Here is a 21,841-nt window from a genome sequence, read left to right as displayed (position 1 = left end):
ATTACAGCCATGTGCCACTTGGCTGTGACTTAAACTTTAAAGAAATGAAATGATATGGTATAGGTAATGGCAGTCACAATGGAAAGAAAATTAAGATTTGATAAACTACCAAATATTAGTCTCTGAGATAAGAGCCTGATCTGAACTCCTTGTTCAGTTTTCAAAGACTTTGCTATCCTCACCCTCAATGTATTCAGTTTCTCATTGAATGCTGTCATAGCTCCTCTTGTAATTATGATACTAATTGAGTAATTACTTTTTCCTACTGCTTTAGGTTGCTCCCTGAGGGCAGCACAGTGCTTATTTATGGCTGTATCCCTGTTGCCTGAACACAGTGAGGTCTGCAGTCAAAACTAACCCCCACCTCCACCAGAGATCGGACTCAGAACCTTGTGCTTATGAGGCAGGCGCAGCACCACTGAGCTAAATCTCTGGCCTTTTTTTTTTTTGAGACAAGAGTCTTGATATGTAGCTCAGGCTGTCAATGAGCTCACTATGTAGCCCAGGCAGGCTTCAAACTATGATCCTCTTGCCTCTGCCTCCTGAGTGTTGGGATTACATATGTGCACCACCACTCCTGGCAAGACCATTTTCACAGTACCAAGATATCTGACTTCCTTTACTTATTCTCAAAAGAATGCAGAGGATACATGATGTGTGACGATACTGGAACTGATGTCAATAAGTGGTGCTCTGTAGTTTTAAATTTTCTAATGTGGCAGGTAGGTTTAGATATGTGTTCTAAGAAATTAATTAACCTTTTACATTATATCTTCTATAATTATCCAACTTGATAGCTTTCAGTTATTCTAAATATCTTAGTTTTTCTTGTGCTTAAGCATAAATGAAAATAATACATTTTGTTGTCTTATGTATTAAATATTTTTCTTAAAATTTCCAAACGTTAAAAGTGCAACATTTTAGTTTTGAAATTTTATTTGAAAAGAAATGGACAATTGGTTTATTGGATTGAAAAACAAAAAGCTATTTGATTAACCCACAGCTTACATTGTCTTTTAAGAATGCTATATAAGATTGTCTTGGAAGGAAGAACTGACCAAAGAAACTAACAATGTGAAAGCTGTGTTTTGTTTGGTTTTAGAGATAATCTAACATAGTTTGTCTTATGCAACAGAACATTTTGAATAGTGTTGGTGCATCTGTAGCTTTTTAAAAGGTATTGAATGTTTTAAATGCAGCTGTGTGATGTTCCTTAAAAGGAAAAAAGAAAAAGGTTTCAAACTACGAATGATAAACTACCTATGTATTTTAAAGGGTAAATCAGTTCATTATATTGGTAGGGGAAGCAAAGATAATAGCTGAGCAACTAAAAAGCCATACAGATCATATTGCTGAAATATCTGCTAGATAAAAACAAGAAATAGAGTACTTCCTGTTTTAAGTATTTCAGCAACTTGGCATGTTGGAGATTTCTTTACAGACATGAAATTGAGGGTATTACACCTTACAAATAGTTGAATATAAAAAAGTGGCTGGACTTGGTTCTGTGTTTTACTTGCCTTTGCTGGGCATCAGCTAATCAAAGATACTCTATGTGAATGCTTGACAATAAACATGTACTGAAAATTTCAAAACGTGGAATGGCTTTTTAATCTTGCGATTCATCGTAAACAACTCTATGTTGACATTTATACTGATAATTAAAAAAATAATAGCGGGTAAAACTGCAGGCACCTTAGTAAAAATTAAAGAAGCATAACCTCATTTTAAGCCATTTTATGTAAGAATGTCCTGTGAAAGCATTAAAATTATTTTGTTAAATGTGGATCCCTGAGTACATGCTTTTTAATGTGAGTGATGGAATGGAAAGTTTGCATTTAGTACTTAGGATGATGACTACTCTGGGAAGATACTGCAGCAATAGAGTTAGGAAATGAGTGCCAGTGTGGTGGCACATGCCTGTAATCCTAGTACCCAGGAGGATAAGGCAGAAGGATTACTGCAGTCAGGGCCAGCCTTAGCTACATAGTGAATACAAGACCAGCCTGAACTGCATAGCAAGATCTTGTCTCAAAAACAACAAAAACATTGAATTAACTTTTCTTAGAGCACCATTTTTACTTGATAAAATGATAAATTTGCCCTGTGGTAAACACCTATAATCCAAGCACTTGCGAAGCTGAGGCAGGAGGATGGCAAGTTGGAGGAGCTACACAGTGAGACCATCTCAACCAAAGCAAACAAAAGCTGCTCTAACACATACACACACATGATAAACACTCATATGCCTGGATGACTAGGATAATGGGCATGTTAGGACAGGAAGATTTCTGTGAAGAGAAGCCCACATTTTAGGGACATGAACTAAAAATTGGAGAAAAACTAATACCATTCTTTGTCTTTTCTAGTAAAAATTGCTTCTACCATAAATCTGTGATTGAGCAGCGTATAACTTAAAAGTGATTAGCAAACATGTTAGCCTGGTGGCATGATAAGACTGTTATAAAGAATGACACATTTTTTTCAAATTGTGCACATTTAAAATTTTGGTATGCAGCCAGGAGTGGTGGTGTATGCTTATAGTCCTAGCACTGGGGAGGGTTGAGATATGAGGATCTCCACTAGTTTGAGGCCCACCTGGGCTACATAGTGAGTTCAAGGCCAGTTTGAATTACAGAGTGAGACCTTAACAAAACAAAATAAATGAACTTTTGGTATGCAGACTGGTGTTTCTTCTAAACTTCAAAACAAAACAAGACAAAATAACCAAAGTCCAGTAGCTACATTGGGTAGAATTTTCAAACGTTGACCATTCTGCCACTGAGCTTCACACATGACACCTTAAAACTTCTTGGAAAATGTTACCCTGACGATTGGTATTTCCATTTTGTATGCCTATTAAGCACTCACATGCTTTACTGTACTTTGGGTACTTCAAAATAAATATATTTTTATCAGTCTTAAATATGTTTTGGTCCATGCAGTGGACACCTGAGCCATTAATGTGTCAGAGTCTAGTTTAGGCAGAGTTTTCTGAAAGCCTATCATTTTAAAAGAAACCAATCCTCTTTTTAACTATTCCAGTGCAGTTATCTAGAAATAACTCCTCTTGTTAGATTGATAAAATTTTTCCTAATTTTTAGCATTTTTACCCTCCAAAATATACTGACTCATTCCCAATAACCAATTCTCTTTCCTATCTTTTCATGTTACCCAGGAGACCCATTTCCATGGTTAAAAATCTGTAACTCAAGTGCAGGTCTTCTAAATCTTGCTCATAGCCCATTTCCTATTCTGGTCGCCCTATCAGCAAAAGATAGTGGGAAGGAGATGCCTACTACCTATAATCACCATCTTAAATCAGTCTGTCAATGTTTTCATTGCAGTATTTAATAGAATTAAAGCTATAATGACTGAAGCACAAAATTGATGTAGTTCTATAAAAACATCCCTGATAAAATGTAAAAACATTAATAATTCACTGGTTCAGCAAATACTGAATGCCTACTGTGTGGTGGTACTGTGTACCTACCTGTAGGCACTTGGTAGGAATGGTCCTTGTACTTTGGGTTCTGCGGACAGCTCACCAGCCCCTTACTTAATTTGAGGTTTAAAAGGTTTCATGTGTCATAGGTAAAAAGTTATTACAATGAATGCAGCTGTGGATTCTGATACAGGACATGGAACTTTTATAAATGCCTTATATCCAGTTCATCCTGAAGTGTGGGTTAAATCTGAAAGAAACCAGATTAGGATTGCTAACTATGCTATGAATGTGAACTCTTTCAAAGGAGGAACTGTTCCTTTTATTATGAATGGAGATGTTAAAAAATAGTAAGTGGCACATTATTCGTATGATACAGCAAATTTAAACTGAGTGCAGCCAGACACTCAGAATAAACTGAATACTATAATGAATTCCACATAAACCCTCAACGGTTCTTTGTCCCAGGGAAGCACCATTTTACAAAGACTGAATATTGAGGTTATTTCATTATCTGGGGAAGGACTTGATGCCACTAGAAAAGCAACTAAATGTGAACAATGAGCCAGGCAGAAATAAACTTACATGACTCCCAAATTAAGTTTTCATCCAAAGAGACATCAGTTTTTTCTCTTATCTTTGACCCACAACATAAAAAATCTGACAGGTTCATGTTTGGATTTCAAAAGCAACACATGCCTTTGTGTACTGAAAGAAAAATCTACGTGGTTTCTTGGTCCCACACCTCATCTGCCAATGTTTCTACTATTCTTTACAAATAGAAATATCATGTACACAGCATTTATAGTCTCTTTCATAAATTTTAGTCCTGTCTTACATCTGTGTGTTAATCTGAATAAGAGATGCCTATTTTAAGACAGATGTTTTTCTGTAGGCCTTGTGAAATTTCATCTTGTCACAGGGCAATCACTACTACAAATGTAATTATGCCTTATTTTTTGAGGGTGAGATAAAAAGAAGAGCAAAGCTGCATGGGCAATAAGAGGTATCCTAAGATCTTCTGATTATGTTCTCTGCCTTTTATATAGGCCAAGGTGGCTTTCTACTTGACACAACAGAGAATAAAGCCATAAAGCCTGAAAATAAAATGTTCTAAAATTAGACTTCAGGGCATTTTCAATAATCATCTATAAAGCATTTGAAGGAAATTACTAACTCAGATGCTGAGGCAAGAGGATCAAAAGCTAAAGCCAGGCACGGCGGTGCATGCCTGTAAAACCAGCACTTGGGAGGCTGAGACAGGAGAATTGCTGCAAGTTCGAAGTCAGCCTGGGCTACATAATGAGGCCAGCCTGAACTACATAGCAAGACTCTGCCCCAAAAAATTAAAAAAAAAGGTGGGGGGGCTGGAGGTTTAGCTCAGTGGTGCCAGTGCCTGCCTTGGGCAAGCGCAAGGTCCTGAGTTTGGTCCCTGGTTTTGCAAACAAAACAAAGAATACAAAGGGCTGGGGGTATACCCCAGTGTGAAGGCCTCATACTACGGAATAAAGGGCTGGAGAGAAAGCTCATTGCCAAGGTCTTGTGTAGAATCCCTAGTATGGGGGGGGGAAGAAAAATACTAATTGCCATCTACCTCCTCAAACAGTTCTAAGGAAGGCTCTGAAAGGCTCTCTCTTTTAAACCTTTAAATTACATCATATTGTAGTTTGGTTAAAATAATGCAGGCTGCATTTCTGTTAATATTTGTCTCTCAAAGCAAGTTCTTCATGCTGACATTTTCATTGTTGGGAAGTAGGAAAACTACTAACCATCATTCTTTGTATTACCAAGGTGTCCCTCTTTCTCCTTCTTGATCTGAAGAATGAACAAAAGCTTGAGGTGTTCGTTTCAGAAGATAAACTGCAGCATGAAGACCCCCAATATTCACCCAGACCGTATGGACCTTTCGCCACACATGTCCCATTCCAGATAATGCCTGTGTATACACAAAAAGCAAAAAAACAAAAACAAAAACAAAAACAAAACCAGGCTGACAATCTGCTTATAAACAATCCAGGGATCTTAGCTGCCAGTTAAGTAACACCGGGAAGAGAAAACATATCCTATTCAAATGAATATCCTGAAATTGCCACAGAAAGATTTTGAGCTAATGTTCAGCACCTTGGCAAAGCACTTCTTGTCCTGGGTAAGGAGTACGGCTCGGCCTGTTCCAGGTCTACAGACACGGCTCATCTCCCTCAGGCAAGCTGGATAAAGATTCCAGTTTCTCTTTTTGGAGCCCATCCTATATATAAAAGAAAGTCTGATGAGTCAACCATTGACTGTTGTAAAAGATAAACATCTAGGACTGTATGAAATGAGAACAAACATTTATGCATCCCAAGGCATAAAAAAAAAAAAAAAAGCCAGACTGTGGCAGTTATGTGAATAAAATAAGCTATGAGAGTGAACTGTTAAGAATTTTGTATCAAATCAATTTTTAACAACTAAAACTTGTCTTCTTAGTGAGTATAATCAAACTAAACCAAACCAATGCTTAGAAAACAATTTATGCTGAGAATCAGTCATCTTCCTCATTCATTCTTTTTATTTGAACTATGATTGTGTAATTGAACAACAAATAGGGTAAGAAGTGAATTACAGGTAATTAAAAAAGCAACCGCCTGTAATGGTTGGGATCAAAATATGTATTTGATATATTCCTGAATTCTCAGGGGAAACAAAATGGGTGAGTCTACCATGACTGTTAAAATTGTTCAGAAAAAGCCAAGTATGGTAGTAACGTGCAAAATCCCAGCACCAGAAGGCAAAAGCAGGAATCTGAGGCCAGGCTGGGTTACAAAGTAAGTTCAAGGCTAGCCTTGACTACATAGCAAGACATATTCAAAAAAACCAAAAACTTTAGCAAAAAACAAAACAAAACAAAACAAAAAAATGGTTCTAAGTCTGTTAAAAGGAAATGCAGACTTTTTTATTAACTTACACATGAAGTACAAATAATATTTGTACTAAATATTTAGAAGACAAGTTACCAGAATAACAGGTAAAGTAAAACAAACTTTTTTTTTTTGCTTTTCAAGAAAAATAATGCCTACCTTTTTCCAAATGGCATATCTGTAACAATGATATCCACAGAGCCAGTTCTCAGTGGAAGATTGCAGCTATCCCACTGAACAGCATCAATAGGTAATCCCCAGGAGGATTTGCTGCAGGGACAAAGGAAAGGTGCTTCAACAGATTCTGAAATATGAAATTTTAAAAAAAGTTTTCCCAAGGGAGACTTTGGTATAGCAAAGTACAATGCTATGAATCATAGAAAATTACAAACTGATCATAACCTTAAAAGTGACATGTAAAAAGGAACTTTATATACATTAAATAAAACTAGTATAATGACTGAAATGGAGAAACTACATATAAATTTAAAAATGGTTAAGATCGATTTTCAAAAGATGTTCACATGGGGTGTGGTGGTGCAAGCTTGTAATCCCAGCACTCAGGAAAATGAGGCTGGAGAACCACCATAATGTTCCAGGCCAGCCTAGACAGCATAATGAGACCCTGTCTCAAAAAAAGATGTTGACATATGTTTCAAAAACAGTTTAGGGGGCCAGAGATTTAGCTCAGTGGTTCCGCTGCCTGCCTTGCAAACAAAAGGTCCTGAGTTCGATCCCCAGCACCAAAAACAAAAAGTAATGTATCAAATACAGTTTAGGAAAATGAATCAAGAGAAATTATGCCTGTACCAACTGCAAGAGAACTTTATAGTGTTAAAAGGAAAAAAATTAGTGAAGATAAGGGTACAACCAATATTATAGACATAAAATAGGATCACATGTGCTACGTATATAATCATGAATATTAAACTTTTTTTTAAAAAAACGATTTACAAATGTAAGCCTCAATATTATAGAGGCACTTGTCTTTGGATCTCTTGAGGCTAAGTGTAGATCAAATGACTTCCTGTGTTATGTAATCAGGATGTGGTGCATTGGTAAAGCCAAATCTGTTGACCAGTACTTCTAGAGTAAAGGACAAGGGCCGGGATTTAGGTCAGTGGCACCTTGCCTGCTTCGTGAGCACAAGGTCCAGAGTTCAATCCCCAGTACCAGGGTCTGGGGTGGGGGATAATAAAGGACAACTACCCAGGTCAGAGAAGTGGGCTTATGGTGGAGCTCCTGATAAGAAATTATACTTTAAGCCACAATACAACCAGTTCTTCCCCAAAGACTCAAAAAGAATGAAGAGAGGCTGTCACAGAAGGTGTCCTCAAATGGAAGTTGTAGCCCTTAAGATGCTGCAAAAATACGTAAGTCAAAAGGATAAACGACACACATAAGCAGAGGCTGATGGACTTCCAAACTATGGATATCAAAGGACTACGATTTAGAAAGAGAGCTTTCCTCAAGAACCCACTGGGCTGGCACCTTGATCTTGGGTTTCATAGCTTTATGAGGAATGCATGTTAAGCCCTTTACCCCCATGGGAGAGGATGATTTAATACCCTTACATATTTAAGTGTGAAGGTCCTGGTTTCAATCCTCAGTATCAGTATCAGTATGGAAAGAAGAAAAAGGAAAACAGAAAAAGTTGGAATAGTATGAGGAAAGTAATATTTTAAAAATATAAATTATTTTTAATAAATTTAAATTTTAAATGGATTCTCACTCTACATTCATCTTGGCTATACGGTCACAATGCACTGAGGTTATTAAGTCAAAATCAACACGAAAAGTAATTAAGTCTAAAATATGATACAAAAGATTTAGAATTTTACCTTTCTTTAACTTGGCTCTTGGTCAATAAAGATGAGATATTATTGGCTGCCCTTTTCACAGCCAGTGGACTATTATCACCAGCAATATGATAACAGTTAGACCATTCAGTAGCCCCCTAAAAGACAGGTGTATATATTAAAACATAAGTAACAAGCTGCAAAAAATTGTGAAGGGGAGAGTTATTCCGATTAGTTGTCATAAGATAATCAGTGTTCTTTTCAAAAGTGGCAAAACAATATATTGTCAAGTTTGCTATTGCCCTTGTTGGAAATGCCTTCTCTGCTTGCTGAACTACTACCTATCTTTTAAAACCCAGCTTGACTGTCAACTTAGTGGAGTAAGAGATTGCTGGAGGACTGGACTGTGAGGGCACAGCTGAATGAGCTACTAAAAAGGTGGGAGGACCGGGGATTTGACTCAGTTGTTCCACCACCTGCTTTGCAAGTGCAAGGACCCAAGTTTGATCCCCAGTACCCCCCCCAAAAATTAAATAAATAAAAATTAAAAAATAAAAGGTGGGGCGTGGCTGGAGGAAGTACATCAAGGGTATGTGATTGTGGGGACTATAACTGGCCCTGGCTCTTTCTTCTCTGATGTCTTCCCAAGCTCTCTGCTTCCTGGATGCCATAAAGCAAGCAGCTTTGCTACACCGTGATGTTCTACTTCACTTCAGACTCACAACAACGGAACTAGCCAACCATGAACTAAAACCATAAGCTTATTAAATCTCTAAGTTTTGAGTGGTGGGTATTTTGTTCCAATGTCTGAAAGGCGACTTACTACACAGCTTAAATGTCATACTCTCTTTAACATCGAACAACTCTCCAAGCTGTCTTTCATCTCCATAAAAGCACCTGTACACACCTCTGCCACTACACTTGTTCCAATTTTAATTATGTTCCTACGTAACCTGCCTCCCAACCCATCTAGGAACTCCTTCAGAACAAATCTAGTATTTTATTCAATCCCAGGCTCAGCAGTGTCTGACATGCAGAAGGCCTAACAGTCCCTATCTAAACATGGTTTAAAAAATTAAGCAAGTAAAACTACCCTATACCCTTTTGGACTGTGAGTTAATATAATCAGATCTACTGAAATACTTGACTGTCTCACAATAAAGTCATTTCCTTTGTATGATAGCCTCTTAAACAGTAACTGCCATGTCCCTGAAAGGCTTTTTAGTTTTGTATCAAAAACTTGTCAGCAACAGACTATAAATACTGGGCTCTCACATTTCCTTTATGAAATGAGGTGACATAATACCCTAGGCCTGAACAATGTTTTGTGCAAGTTAATAGAAGATTTCTGACATGAAAGCAGAGAAAGGTTCTACTCTCTGCTTGGAGATGAGTAATGGACACCACTTTCTTTTTGAATGGGAATACAACTTTATTTTGCCCAGACACAAGGGTGATGACATACTACATCCTGTAATCCTGCAGGGATTATAAAAGGGACTTCAGAATTTGGCTGAGCAGGGATGGAGAAGGAAACTACATGTGTGATGAAAGTCTCAATGATTCTGACTTCCCATCAAAACATTTACTGATACACTTTAGATATACACCATGATAACATGCATCACGGGGAGTCTGTACCTGTACATGATATATCTTGTTTCTTTTTTTCCCACCTCCCCTACTTTGACCCTTCTTCCCCTCATTTTCAAAACCAACATTCTTAACACTTATTTGGATTTTCTGCCTCAAAAGGACCTGGATTTATAGTATTTCCATGTTTTAAAAGAAATAAATCTACATAAGTACCTTTACTTTCTTTCACAATTTTATACATTTTGACCACACAGCAGTTTAAGTGTTACCACATTGGCACCCTCATGCCTACAAACAGCTTTTCTTTTAAAGCTATCTTTTTTACTCTGTTCTCTAACTCTGTTGTATATTTCTTGATATCCAATGGCCTTACCTGATGTTTCACAGACATATTACAGTTTGGTGTTAAGAGACAAGCACTGCTTTATCCCACAATTGTTTTACTATGACTGGGTTTTCTCAGTACAGGTCTCTGCAGGCAGAGGGACTTCTGGTGCTAACATAATAGTCACACAAACTATAGTTTCCTTCATGCATTTTTAACTTCCAGATCACAGATGTCATTTTCTAATTATAGTCTGGATTATTTTTTTCCTTGTTGGTGGTTATGGACTTGCTCATTTGTCTAGTTTGCCTGTGTACAGAAACTGCAGCTTTTTCACATTGGCTTTTGGTATACCCTATTGAAAAACTTTGTTTCTCCTAAATTTAAGTGATTTTATTGTGAGTTCCCTCTTTAAATAATTTCTACATGTTTAGACAGATTCACTAAAACAGTTAAATGATCTCTACTTAGAAAACACAGTCCCATTTCTTGCTCTATGAAGTTTTTATGGGTCCTCTCAATGTCACAGTAATTTTAAACACTACTGAAGAGCATTTGGTATGCAGCCTTGTCAACTTTTTAAAAAATCTAAATAATACTCCTAAGTTTCCCTTTATTGCAGTGCTGTGGATTGAATCCAAGGCTTTGCACAAGATAGGCAAGTGCTCTACCACTGACTATACCTTCAGTGATTCTCTTTTTTAAGATACTCACTCTCTCTAGCAGACTACACTAAAAACTATATTCTCACTAAACAGAGATAAAAAACCACCTTCCTTCAATTTATGCTTCTACCTTCAATTAGTCTTTCCTATCTAATTTACTAGCTTACCTGATACAGAAAAGAGACTCACCAGTCTGTAATCTTCAGTCTCCTTTTAATCCGATGAATAGACAATCACTTCTCCAGTCCTGCCACACTTGACTGTTTACTACTGTAATTCTTTTAAAACTCTTGGTCAACTGACTTAACTTTGATGGTTTCCTTATGTCTAATTTGCCCATTAGGCCTAGATCAGAGCTCATCTAAAGCTAACGATTGTGCATGCTTGTGATCCCAACATCCGATTACAAGATTGCCTCCAGTTCAAGGCTAGCTTGAGCTACATAGTGAGCCCTGGTCTCAAAAACAAAAAACAAACTAATGGAAAGGTATTACCTCTATTGGTATTGCCCCTGTTCCACACATTGGATCAACTATTATATCAGTAGGTTGAGGTGCACAGAGCCTGGAGAAGAAAATAAAAAAGCACAGTCAATATATACATTAAGCAGAAGCTAAGCTTCCACAGTGATGATTCCTAAAGCTGTAAGTTAAAGGGTCTTTCAAACTAGTATGAGAACACCTGTCTACAGTAATTTTTTTTTTTTTTTTGGTACCAGGGATCAAACTCTGGACCTTGTGCTTACAAGGCAGGCAGCGGCCCCACTGAGCTAAATCCCTGGCCCTTCTATAGTAATTTTTAAAATGAATTTGTAATTCTATATTGGCTGACTGACCTAGCACTTAAAAATATGTGTGTGTATGTATGTGCATATATATATATATGTATGTATATGTATATGTGTGTATGTATGTGTGTGTGTATATATATATATAAAACCAAAGTTCCTTTTGACTATCACCTGAAATCTCATTTTAGTTCCAGATCTTTGAAAATATACATGTGTGGACTTACTAGCATGCACGCACACACACATACATATTTTTTAAAAAAGTGCTGTTTTGCATAAAAACCTGTATAACATAAAAAGCTGAAACATGTCTCAAGCAAAACATGTGCCAAAAATAAGTTTATGGGCAATTAGACATTCACTGGTCCTTTATTTTTATTTTACTTTTTAAAAATATATTTATCAATTGTCTTTGCCTTTTTTTTTTTTTGGTACTGGAGATCGAACTCAGGACCTTGGCTTGCCAAGCAAGTGCTATGCCACTGAGCTACATCCCTGGCTCAGTGTTACTTTTTTTTTTTTCTTTTCCTTTATTTTAAAATTTTATTTGTTTTTGAAACAGGAGACAGGGTGATCCTCCTGCCTCAGCCTTCCAAGTGCTGAAATTACCATACCTGGCTTGTTTGACTTTTTTTGGGGGGGGCAGTCTCTGTTGTTCAGACTGGTCCTGAACTCACTAATGTAGCCCAGAGTGGCCTCAAACTTGCGGCAATACAAGCCTCCTGAGTGCTGGGATCTGGCTTATTTAATTTTAAAGACAACCTCAATATAAAATAATTCTTTATTTGAGCATTTAGTTTTTGACAGGCATGAATTTAGGATCCTTCATACATCATTTATGAAATGCTAACAATTCTCTTCATTTGGTTACCACTATTATTTTATAGGTAAAGTAAAACATCTGTCCAGGGACACAAAACTCAAGTAGGGGACAGTCAGAATTAAAGTTGATGGCTTAAGTGTCACTTCTTCAGTGCTAATTGTTTCTCTCCCTCACAAGACAGATCCATCTCTCAACACATGACAAAAGACTCCTTGGCAACTATCTTGTGGTAGTAAGCAACCCTGTACTCTCAGCTGTGGCTGATAGGGCAGGAAGGTGGACATTTTATCAAAACTATGGCACACAAATCCTCTCTTTGGGAAATATGGAATAAAGAGCTAAAAGTTCTAGGAAGTACAAGCTGATTCTTTGAAACTGGAAAAATATAAATTTAGTTGAGAGATAGCCATGTACACAGATGAACCAAGGTAAGAGCCAAGGCAAAGAGTAGCTGCTGAGGTTTCTGGTTGTTTTCCAATACTAGTTTCTGCCCTTTTTGAAACATAGGGACTATATGTTTTTTGAGGGACTCTACAGGACTTCTCATCTACTGCCCAACCTGCCAGGCATAATCACTAGCTTTTATACTAAACTAGTTAGGCTACCAATAGTTGCACCAAAAATAAATCACTTTGTATTCTTGGCTGCTATAATAACTCCAGATAATAAGTATTTGAATAGAGTTGGAACCCGTAAGCAGGACGTGGTGGTGCATATCTGTAATCCCAGCACTTGGGAGGCTGAAGCAGGAGGATATTTTTGTTTAAAAAAAAAAAAGAGCTATTAAAGAACCCAGTTTTTTATTATTTGCTTTGAATTAATATGGTTCAAGTGTCTTGAACTATGACTCCACCAAGACATGTGAGAACTGCATATAAATTATTTTGCATTTATTTCTGCATTTAATCCTTACTACTAATCTTTTACGTCCCAAACTAAACCCACTTTGCAGTGTCAGAATCAGAAGCTTGAGAAGATATACTTGTCCAAGTGGTGGAAAAAAGCACTCAATAAGAGGGAAGGGCAAACAAAGAACAGGGAAAGCTAGATCTTACACTTTGAAAAGTGGAAAATTTCCAGAATGATTCCTAGGCTGTTGTTAAGTGTAACTTTAAAAAACATGAGTAAAAGTTTTCTATACTAATTTACATGCTATATGCACTTCAAAAATCTCTTTCATCTGTTTCACTTCACAGAAATGAAGCACAGCAAACTCTGCTCTTCCCCCCAATGTACAGTATATCCTTCCCAAAAAGAAATGTGGCTACCCCTTCTCATTTTAAAATTTAAAAAGCTAGTTGGGCATAGTGGTGCATGCCTATAATTCCAGCACTTTGGAGGCTGAGACAGGAGAATCTTCAAGAATTCAAGGCCAGCCTTGGCAACAGTGAGTTTAAGGCCAGCGTGAACTACAAAGCAAAACTGTCTCAAAAAAACCAAGAAACAACCACAGCAGTAAGAAATAATTCTAGTCAATTAAATTTTAAAAATTAGTTTAAAAATCAAGAAAACTGGGGGCCGAGGATTTAGCTCAGCGGTTCAGTGGCCTGCCTTGCAAGTGCAAGGACCTGAGTTCAATCCCCAGTACCAATAACTAACTAACTAACTAACAAACAAACTGGGAAACTGGTTACATATTTTCATAAGGAATCATTCGATACAGGGGAAAGAAACCTATTATTAGTTTTTTAACAATCTTGTTTTTTGTCCACTCAATTCCAACTCAGTATCTTACCAAAGAGGGGAAAAAAATCAGTGTTTGGAAGAGAATATTCAAGGCAAAGTACTTTAATCTGGAGAGCAAAATATTCATTCTCTTACCTGAGCATCCCATAAGCAAGAGTTGATCTAAGAGTTGTTGGTCCAAAATTTGTAATATTTCTGCGGTGTAGGCTCTCCTCAGTCAATGCAATACCTACAACCACTTCATTATCATGGATATTCAAGAGAACCTATGACAGTTAACAAGACAGAAGAAAATATCTGCATTTATTACTAAGATTTTTAAACTGAGGCTTTATAAATAAGCCTTTGTGGGTGAGGTTTATTTTGCATGTAGGCAGACAAAACTTCACATAAATAAAATAGCACGCACTATTTTTCTGTTTAAAGTCTAACAACCTGATTTTCTCCTGTTTTATAATGCAAGCATTATTTTTTAAACTTTATCGGTACATTTTAGGTTTTGTTTGGATACCAGGGATCAAATTCAGGACCTTGCACTTGCCAGGCTGGCATGGTGCCATGGAGCTACATCCCCAGCCCTACTGGTACATGATGATATATCTCATCATAACAACACTCATAGAGAATTTGCACCGTTCAGGATATATCCTGCCTCTTTTTTTTTTTCATTTCCTCTCCCCTCAAGCCTTCCTTCCCTTCCTATAAGCAAAAGCTTTGTTTCCATTTTTTCTATTTTTACTTTTTCTCGTCCTGTCATTCTTTTCTTCCTCCCACTGCCCTTGTTGTTCCCATGTGAACGGTCTTACCATTTCCCAACATTACACATTTTTAAATTATACATTTTGGTCCTTATTTCCACTTTGTTTCTCATACCAGAGAAATAATGTGGTATTTAAACATATGTATTTTATTTATTTTACTTAAAAGTATATAGTCTCAGGGCCGGATATTTAGCTCAGTGGTTTCACCACCTGCCCCATAAGCGCAAGGTCCCAAGTTTCAACCCCAGTACCAAATAAATAAATTTTAAAAAAGAGTATAGTCTCAAGATACACCCATTTAGCTATAAATTTCTTCAGCTCATCTTTCTTTTAGCAGAGTACTACTCCAGTGTAAAAAAACCCGTGTCTTTATCCATTTATTGGTTGATGGGCATTTGGGCTGTTTCCAAGATATAGCTATTACAAACTGTGCTGCTATAAACATGGGTGCATATACACTGCTGTGCTAAGATGTTTTTAATTTTTTCAGGAAGACACCAAGAAGGGAAATAGCTGGGTCAAATGGAACCTCTAGTAGTTTTATTTTGAGGAATCTCCACACTAATTTCCACAGTGGCTGCACCAGTGTACACTCCCACCAATAATAGTAGAGAAGGGTTCCTTCCCCCCCCCCAGTCTCTCCAGCATGTTATTGGTTGATTTCTTGATAAGACCTATTCTTTCTGGAGAATCTCAGATGTTTTAATTTGCATCTCTTGCATAACCAGTGATGTCAAACACTTTTTCATATATTTCACGTGCCATTTGTACTTCACCTGAAAAGTGTCTATATTCACTTCAGATGCCCATTTTTGGATTGGTCTTTAACTTGGGGGGGGGTCTGATTTTTTTGAGTTCTTAATATAGTTTAGATAGTAGTCCTTTGTCTGAGGAACAGCTGGCAAAATTTCTTTTCCCACAATGTGGGCAGTCTCTTGACTCTGTTGGTGGTGGCTTGCTTGCTTGTTTACTTACGTACGTATTTATTTATTTATTTATTGGGACTGAGGATCAAACTCAGGACCTTGCACTTGCAAGGCAAGCAGGGTGCCACTGAGCTAAATCCCCAGCCTGCAAGAGCTTTTTAGTAAGATGCGATCTCATGAACGATACTTCTGTGCATTTCAGATTTTGTTCCTAAAGCCTTTGCTTATAGCAGTGTCTTTGAGAGTTCTACTGATTTTATCTTCCAGCAGATTGTTTTACTATTTAGTTTCATGCATGGTGAAAGATATGGGTGTAGGTCCAATCTTTGGCATGTGGAAAGCCAGCTTTCCCAGCACTTTATTTTCTTTTTGCCAATGAGGGTGTTCAGCCCCTTTATCAAGGATAAGTTAGCAGAATGTCTCCTGCATTGTTTCTGCATCTTTGTTCTGTTCCATTGATCCTTGGATCTAGTTTTTCTTTTCTTTTTTTCAGTCGCATGCTCTTTTTATCACTGTAGCTTTGCAGTACAATTTCAAATATGGTATTGGGATGTCCCTGCCTTGCCCGTTGTCAAGAACTGCTTTTGCTATTCTAGGTCTCTTCTGGTCACAAATGAATTTTAGGAATACTTACTGGGCATGGGTGATACCACGATTAACAAATGAATTTTAGGATTGTTTTCTCTATAACTCTGTGAGATATGCTATTGGTACTTTGATCGGGATTGCATTAAGCCTGTGTAACAATTTTGAAGTATGGCCATTTTCACTATATTGGTTCTGCCTATCCATTTTCTGCTATCTTCTTCAATCTCCTTTTTCAGAGTACTGTAGTGTTTTATGTAGGTCTTTTACTTTGTTAGATTAATTCCTAGGTATTTCATTTTTCTTGATGCATTGTCAAAGGTATTATTTCTCTAATTTCTGATATGTTATTTGTATATAGGAAGGTTACTGACTTTCGAGTGTTGACTTGTATCCTGCTATACTGCTGAATTTTCTTATTAAATCTAGAAGTCTTTTGGCGGAGGTTTTGGGGTCTTTTATGTAAAGCATCAAGTCATCTGCAAATACCTATAGTTGAACTTCCTTTCCTATCCTTATTCCTTTTCTTTCTTGTTTAATTGCTCTGGCTAATGTTTCCAGAACTATACTGAGTAAGAGTGGTGACAGTGTACATACTTGTCTTGTACCTGCTCTTAGAATGAAAGCTTCGTTTTGGTCCATGAAAAATGATGTTGGTTGGCTTGTCATAGATGGTGTTTATCAAATTGAGGCTAAGACTATCTATTTCAATTTTGTGTGGGGTTTTTATCACAAAAGGGTATTGGACTTTGTCAAATGCTTTTTCTGCATATGTTGAAAGGATCATATGATTTTTGTTCTTGGATCTGTGAATATATTACACTTATTAATTTGTGTATGTTGAACCACCCCTGCTTCCCTGGGATGAATTCTACTTGGTCATGGTGTATAAGCTTCTTGATGATTTGCTGCATTCTGTTTGCCAATATTTTTCTGAGGATTTTTTCATCTATGTTCATTAGGGAGACCGGCTTTTTTGGATGGACCTTTTTCTGCTTTGGGTATCAAGGTAACGCTTGCCTCCAAGAATTAATTTGGGAGTACTGCTTCCCTTTCAATTTCTTTAGAGTTTGAGAAGCATCAACTTTAAATTTCTTGGAGAATTCAGCAGTGAATCCGTCAGGGTCTGGGCTTTTGTTGGTAGGTTTTAATTTACATCTTCAATTTCATTGGTTGATACTGGTTTATTTAGAATTTTTATATCTTCTTGATTCGATCTTGGTAATTCATATGTATCTAGGAATATGTCCATTTCTTCTATTTTCTATCTTATTAGAATACAGGATCTAGCTGAGGATGTAACTGAGCGGCACCATGCCTTCCTGGACCGTGGAAGACCCTGAGTTCAACTCCCAGTACTGAGAGGAGAAAAAAAGACCAAAAACCAAAAACCAAAACAGATTCTAGAAGTAGGTATTGATAATCTTCTGTAAATCTACAGTGATTTGACCCTTTTCATTCCTAACTGCACGAATTTGAGTCTTTTCTTTTTTTGATAAGGTTGGCTAAGGGTTTGTCAATTTTATTTAATCTTTCAAAGAATCAACTCTTCCATTCATTATTTGTACTGTTTTCTTGCTATAATAAAAGCGTTATTTGAAGGTTTATGGTTTTTTAGAAAACATTTTAAATAGAAGTGCTACAATACCACTAGCACACTGAATTCCTAATTACACACTTTAACCATATTAACCTACTGTTAGCACTGCACCATATCTGCTTTATCATCCAGTTTTCAACTTCAGTATTTTCTTAAACTAGACTCACTTGAATCATAATGTCTATGATATAATGGCTTTTGTGATCAAATTATAGTTTACCTAAATAAAAATAAAATGTTCCCTCATCTTCCACCTAAAGTTTCTTCATGATCTTACCAATAGTAGCAGTAGCTGTGACACTTCTCCATGCAAGGCACTGTCCTACACACTATACTCATGATCTCACTTCCTAGTCAACAGCTCTGAGCTAGGTAGCGTGGATCCCTGTGTATAAGGAATCTCAGGCACAAAGACAACTCGCTTGCCCAGCCCTACAGCATCTAAATTGGGATTTAAATGCAGGCAGCATGGCTCAGGAATCTGCCTTCTGAGCCACATTGCTAACTTTTAGCCATAACTTTTCTAGTTGGTGCCGATTCATTTTTAGGACAGCTGTATAAAGTAAAAAGAAGTGGAGAAGTGTTCTCCTGATCCGACATACCAAGGGAAAAAAAATTAGAGAGGCAGAGTAAATGACTTCAAATTCAAATATCAGAATAGCCAAAGAAATTGACTTTTTGTGGTAACTATGTCAGCTGCTAGACACCCGTAAAACTGTCAGGTTTATGGCTCCAGTTACTGCTCAGAAGTTAATCAACTGGGCAGTCACAAGGGCTGTAAGCATGCTAAAAGTATTTGGGTATGGGAATAGGGTAAGTATTGGCACAGATGACAGATTTGAGGTTGAGGTTTTAAAAGTGCCCTTCACTTTTTCTAGTACCAAAGCTAGAAACAAGACATACAAATTGTTGAATTTTATAATATGAAAGTATACATAATGTAGAAGAAACAGTACTAGCTTGTAAATGAGAAAACTTGTGTCTTAGAAGCTCCTGCCTGTAAATGCTCAGCATGTGCCATGGTCTTGTAACAAATATGTACTTTAGGGCCATGGTGGTACTTGTCTGCAATCCTAGTATTCTGATGAGCAGAAGGACAGACAGTTGGAGCTCAGCTCAGGTAACTTGTCAGCATTGCAAAACTGTCTCAAAAAAAATCGTAAAAGGCCTGGGGATGTGGCTCCGTGTGAAGGTCCTGGGAGCAATAAAAAATAAAAAAAAAAGTATTCTCATTTAACCTTCAGTACAGCCTTAAAGGTATGCACTATTACGGTACGGTTCTACTTGAAACAAAGAGACAGAGAGAAACAATCTTGTCCAGTTACACATTTGTGGAGCCAAACTCGGATCCAGATCTATCAGTGTCTACACTCAATATTCTCAGTCACATGGTACTAGCCCTATTGTCCCCAATACCGAGTTACTATGGTCTGAAAATTCTCTGTATCTACGAGACAGCATTCCAAGCAATCCATCAGAGCCTGCTCTTACCTCCACATCAAAGTTGGTCATGTCAGCCTTCCACTTGAAATGGTCTTGAACAGCTCCCCCAAAGTCTCTTGCAGCCTCATTTGAGGTGAAGCAATGTTTTTCTCCTGCCCTGTTGCACGTGACTCGAAACTTTAGCACCTGAGGTGCAGTTTCTTCTTTCAAATGTTCATCAGTCTCATCTTTGGAAGATGCCAGGTCATCACCTACTAATGTTGAGATCTCCTCTTTGATGGCTGGATTTTCATAATAGTCTAAGATATGAGAATCTAAAGCACTATCAGTAAACCCTCTAATATCTCTTCCATCTAATTTGTCTCCTTGTCCGTTATCAATTTTTTCTTTATTTGAATTCTGACTCATCTTTTTGCGCTTTGTTTTTTTTTTCTTGAAACAGGTATTAATTTCCCATACTTTTAAAGGATCTGACCATGGGAGTTTTCCAGCCAAGTCTTCAAAATCTTTCAGTGCTTCTTCCTATAAAAGACAGAATGAAACCCATTCATTTCTCACTACTTAATTTTTCTGATTTTTTCCAGACAGATTCTGGCCTTGAACTTGAATTTGTTCTTCTGCATTCAGCCACCAGTGTGCTGGGATTGCAGCTGTGAGCCACCACTGTCCAGTTCATTTCTCACTACTAAACAAATAAACCTCTAATAAACTAACCTCTACTTTGCTTACAGACTACACTAGTCATTTTTTTTGAAGGTGTGAAGGGGGCACAAGACAAAAAAGTAAAACAAAAAACTGCCTTTAGTTAAGGAAATTGAAATCTCAATGATAAATTAGGATACATACACATTAAACCAATAAAGAGTAATATAAGAACTGGACATGGTGGTACATGCCTATAATCCCAGCAATTGCAGAGGGTGAGGCGGGTTCAAGGACAGACTGAACTACAGAGCAAGACCCTGTCTCAAAAATAAAATAACAACAACAACAAATTAAACTTTAGTAAGAAACTACATGATATAATCCACATCCTCAATGAAGTCAAGTGTAATTGTCATAAAAAATTACTAAGAAACTATTACATCCCCCCCCCGCAATACTGCCAATTAAACCCAGGGCCTCTGTCCATACTGAGCCACATCCCCAGCCTTTTTCATATTCTGAGAGGGTCATGCTAGATTGCTTGGGCTGGGCTTGAACTTCTGATCCTCCTGCCTTGGCATCCCAGAATGCTGTGATTATAAAGCATAAACCACCACACCCAGCTTAAATTAAAATTTAAACTATGAGAAGCTACCTCCAAGGAGGGGACATAGGTAAATAAAAGACAAGGAAGAGAAAGGACATTTTAACCTCTCATTGACTTTTTGTGGTGTGTGGAAATCAGGTTCAACTCCCACCTCTCCCCTGTTACTGTTGCTTGATACAAAGGTGGAATCCTATGTTGTGTTACATATTAGTTACTGTAAAAACAAAACATTTTTAAAGGAAAAAAATCTTCAGCAGTTAAAAAATGCATCTGATTCTTATATAGAGTCATCTTTTAAAAAAGTAAATCCTGTGTTGCCCCTTTCTTGCTAAAAGCCCTTGAACAGCTTCCCAAAGCACAGTCTGACTCCTGCCTATTCTCTCACACATTTCACGGCCATTTTTTTCATTCCTTCAAGTCTGTTTGGAAAGTACCTGCTTCACATTCTGCACTGCAGACCTCTTCCTCATTACTTAACAGCACATCCTCTGAGAAGCCTGCTTTACTGAATGTCCTTCCCAGTCATTCTCTTCCTATTTGATTGCAATACTCAGCACTATCTAAGGTTATTAAGTTTATGTCCTGTTCACCATGAAGGCTCCTCCCAGTATGTAAGTGCATAGTGGAAAAGACCTTATCTGCCTCAACCTCTGCTATCAGCCACACACCTAGAACAATACTGGCATATAAAAAGTGGTCAATAAAAAACTGCTGGATAACATATGATTAAATATTAAAATGCAAAGTACAGTCATGGCTGTCCAATAGAGCAGCCACTAACCACATGTAGTTATTGAAACTTAAATGATTTAAAATTACAGAAAATTACACTCAGTTCCTCAGTCACTTTAGCCACATTTCACCCACAACTACCTTGTGGTCAGCATGTTGGACATGTACATATAGACACTTCCATCCTGAAGTTCTATTACATAACACTAGTACTGATTGTGTGTTACTAAAGATCAAAGCAGAAAGAAATGTGCTGACTGATGCAACTGAGACTTGGCAATTTGAGTGGAAGCTTTGCTACTACTGAATCTTCTTGAAATAGCATCAAACTTCAGGGTTAGCAAATTCAATTCAATTAACAAATAAATTTTCCTATAAAGGGTCTATAGAGAAATGGTCAGTTGAAATGGTAGGACAGGGCCAGGGATTTAGCTCAGTGGTTCTGGTGCCTGCTTTGCAAGCACAGGGACCCAAGTTCGATTCCTGGTACAAAAAAAAAAAAAAAAAAAAAAAAAA

At 37.3% G+C, this 21,841-nt stretch overlaps 1 protein-coding gene across 4 annotated transcripts in view; it reads right to left on the bottom strand.

Annotated features, from left to right (window-relative positions):
* Positions 1-2,620: 2,620 nt before the first annotated feature.
* Thumpd3 (THUMP domain containing 3) overlaps positions 2,621-21,841 on the bottom strand; it is a 26,541-nt gene continuing 7,320 nt past the window's right edge. For 3 of the 4 annotated variants that reach the window (XM_033755980.1, XM_033755978.1, XM_033755979.1), the window contains exons 4-10: positions 19,390-19,863; positions 14,162-14,292; positions 11,222-11,291; positions 8,184-8,299; positions 6,502-6,612; positions 5,567-5,690; positions 4,858-5,381 (exon numbers count right to left, since the gene is read on the bottom strand). In XM_033755980.1, coding sequence (XP_033611871.1) covers positions 5,229-5,381; positions 5,567-5,690; positions 6,502-6,612; positions 8,184-8,299; positions 11,222-11,291; positions 14,162-14,292; positions 19,390-19,863 — 1,179 coding nt within the window. In that variant the 3' untranslated portion in view covers positions 4,858-5,228. Of the gene's footprint in view, positions 3,696-4,857; positions 5,382-5,566; positions 5,691-6,501; positions 6,613-8,183; positions 8,300-11,221; positions 11,292-14,161; positions 14,293-19,389; positions 19,864-21,841 lie in introns of those variants that run through there. The other variant, XM_010618786.3, reaches the window with a different exon arrangement.

This window comes from Fukomys damarensis, unplaced genomic scaffold (genome assembly GCF_012274545.1).
Source record: "Fukomys damarensis isolate Sample0158 unplaced genomic scaffold, DMR_v1.0_HiC HiC_scaffold_24, whole genome shotgun sequence".
NCBI lineage: Eukaryota > Metazoa > Chordata > Mammalia > Rodentia > Bathyergidae > Fukomys > Fukomys damarensis.
Note: the sequence above shows the minus strand (reverse complement) of the source record. Positions and strands in the feature narration are given on the sequence as shown.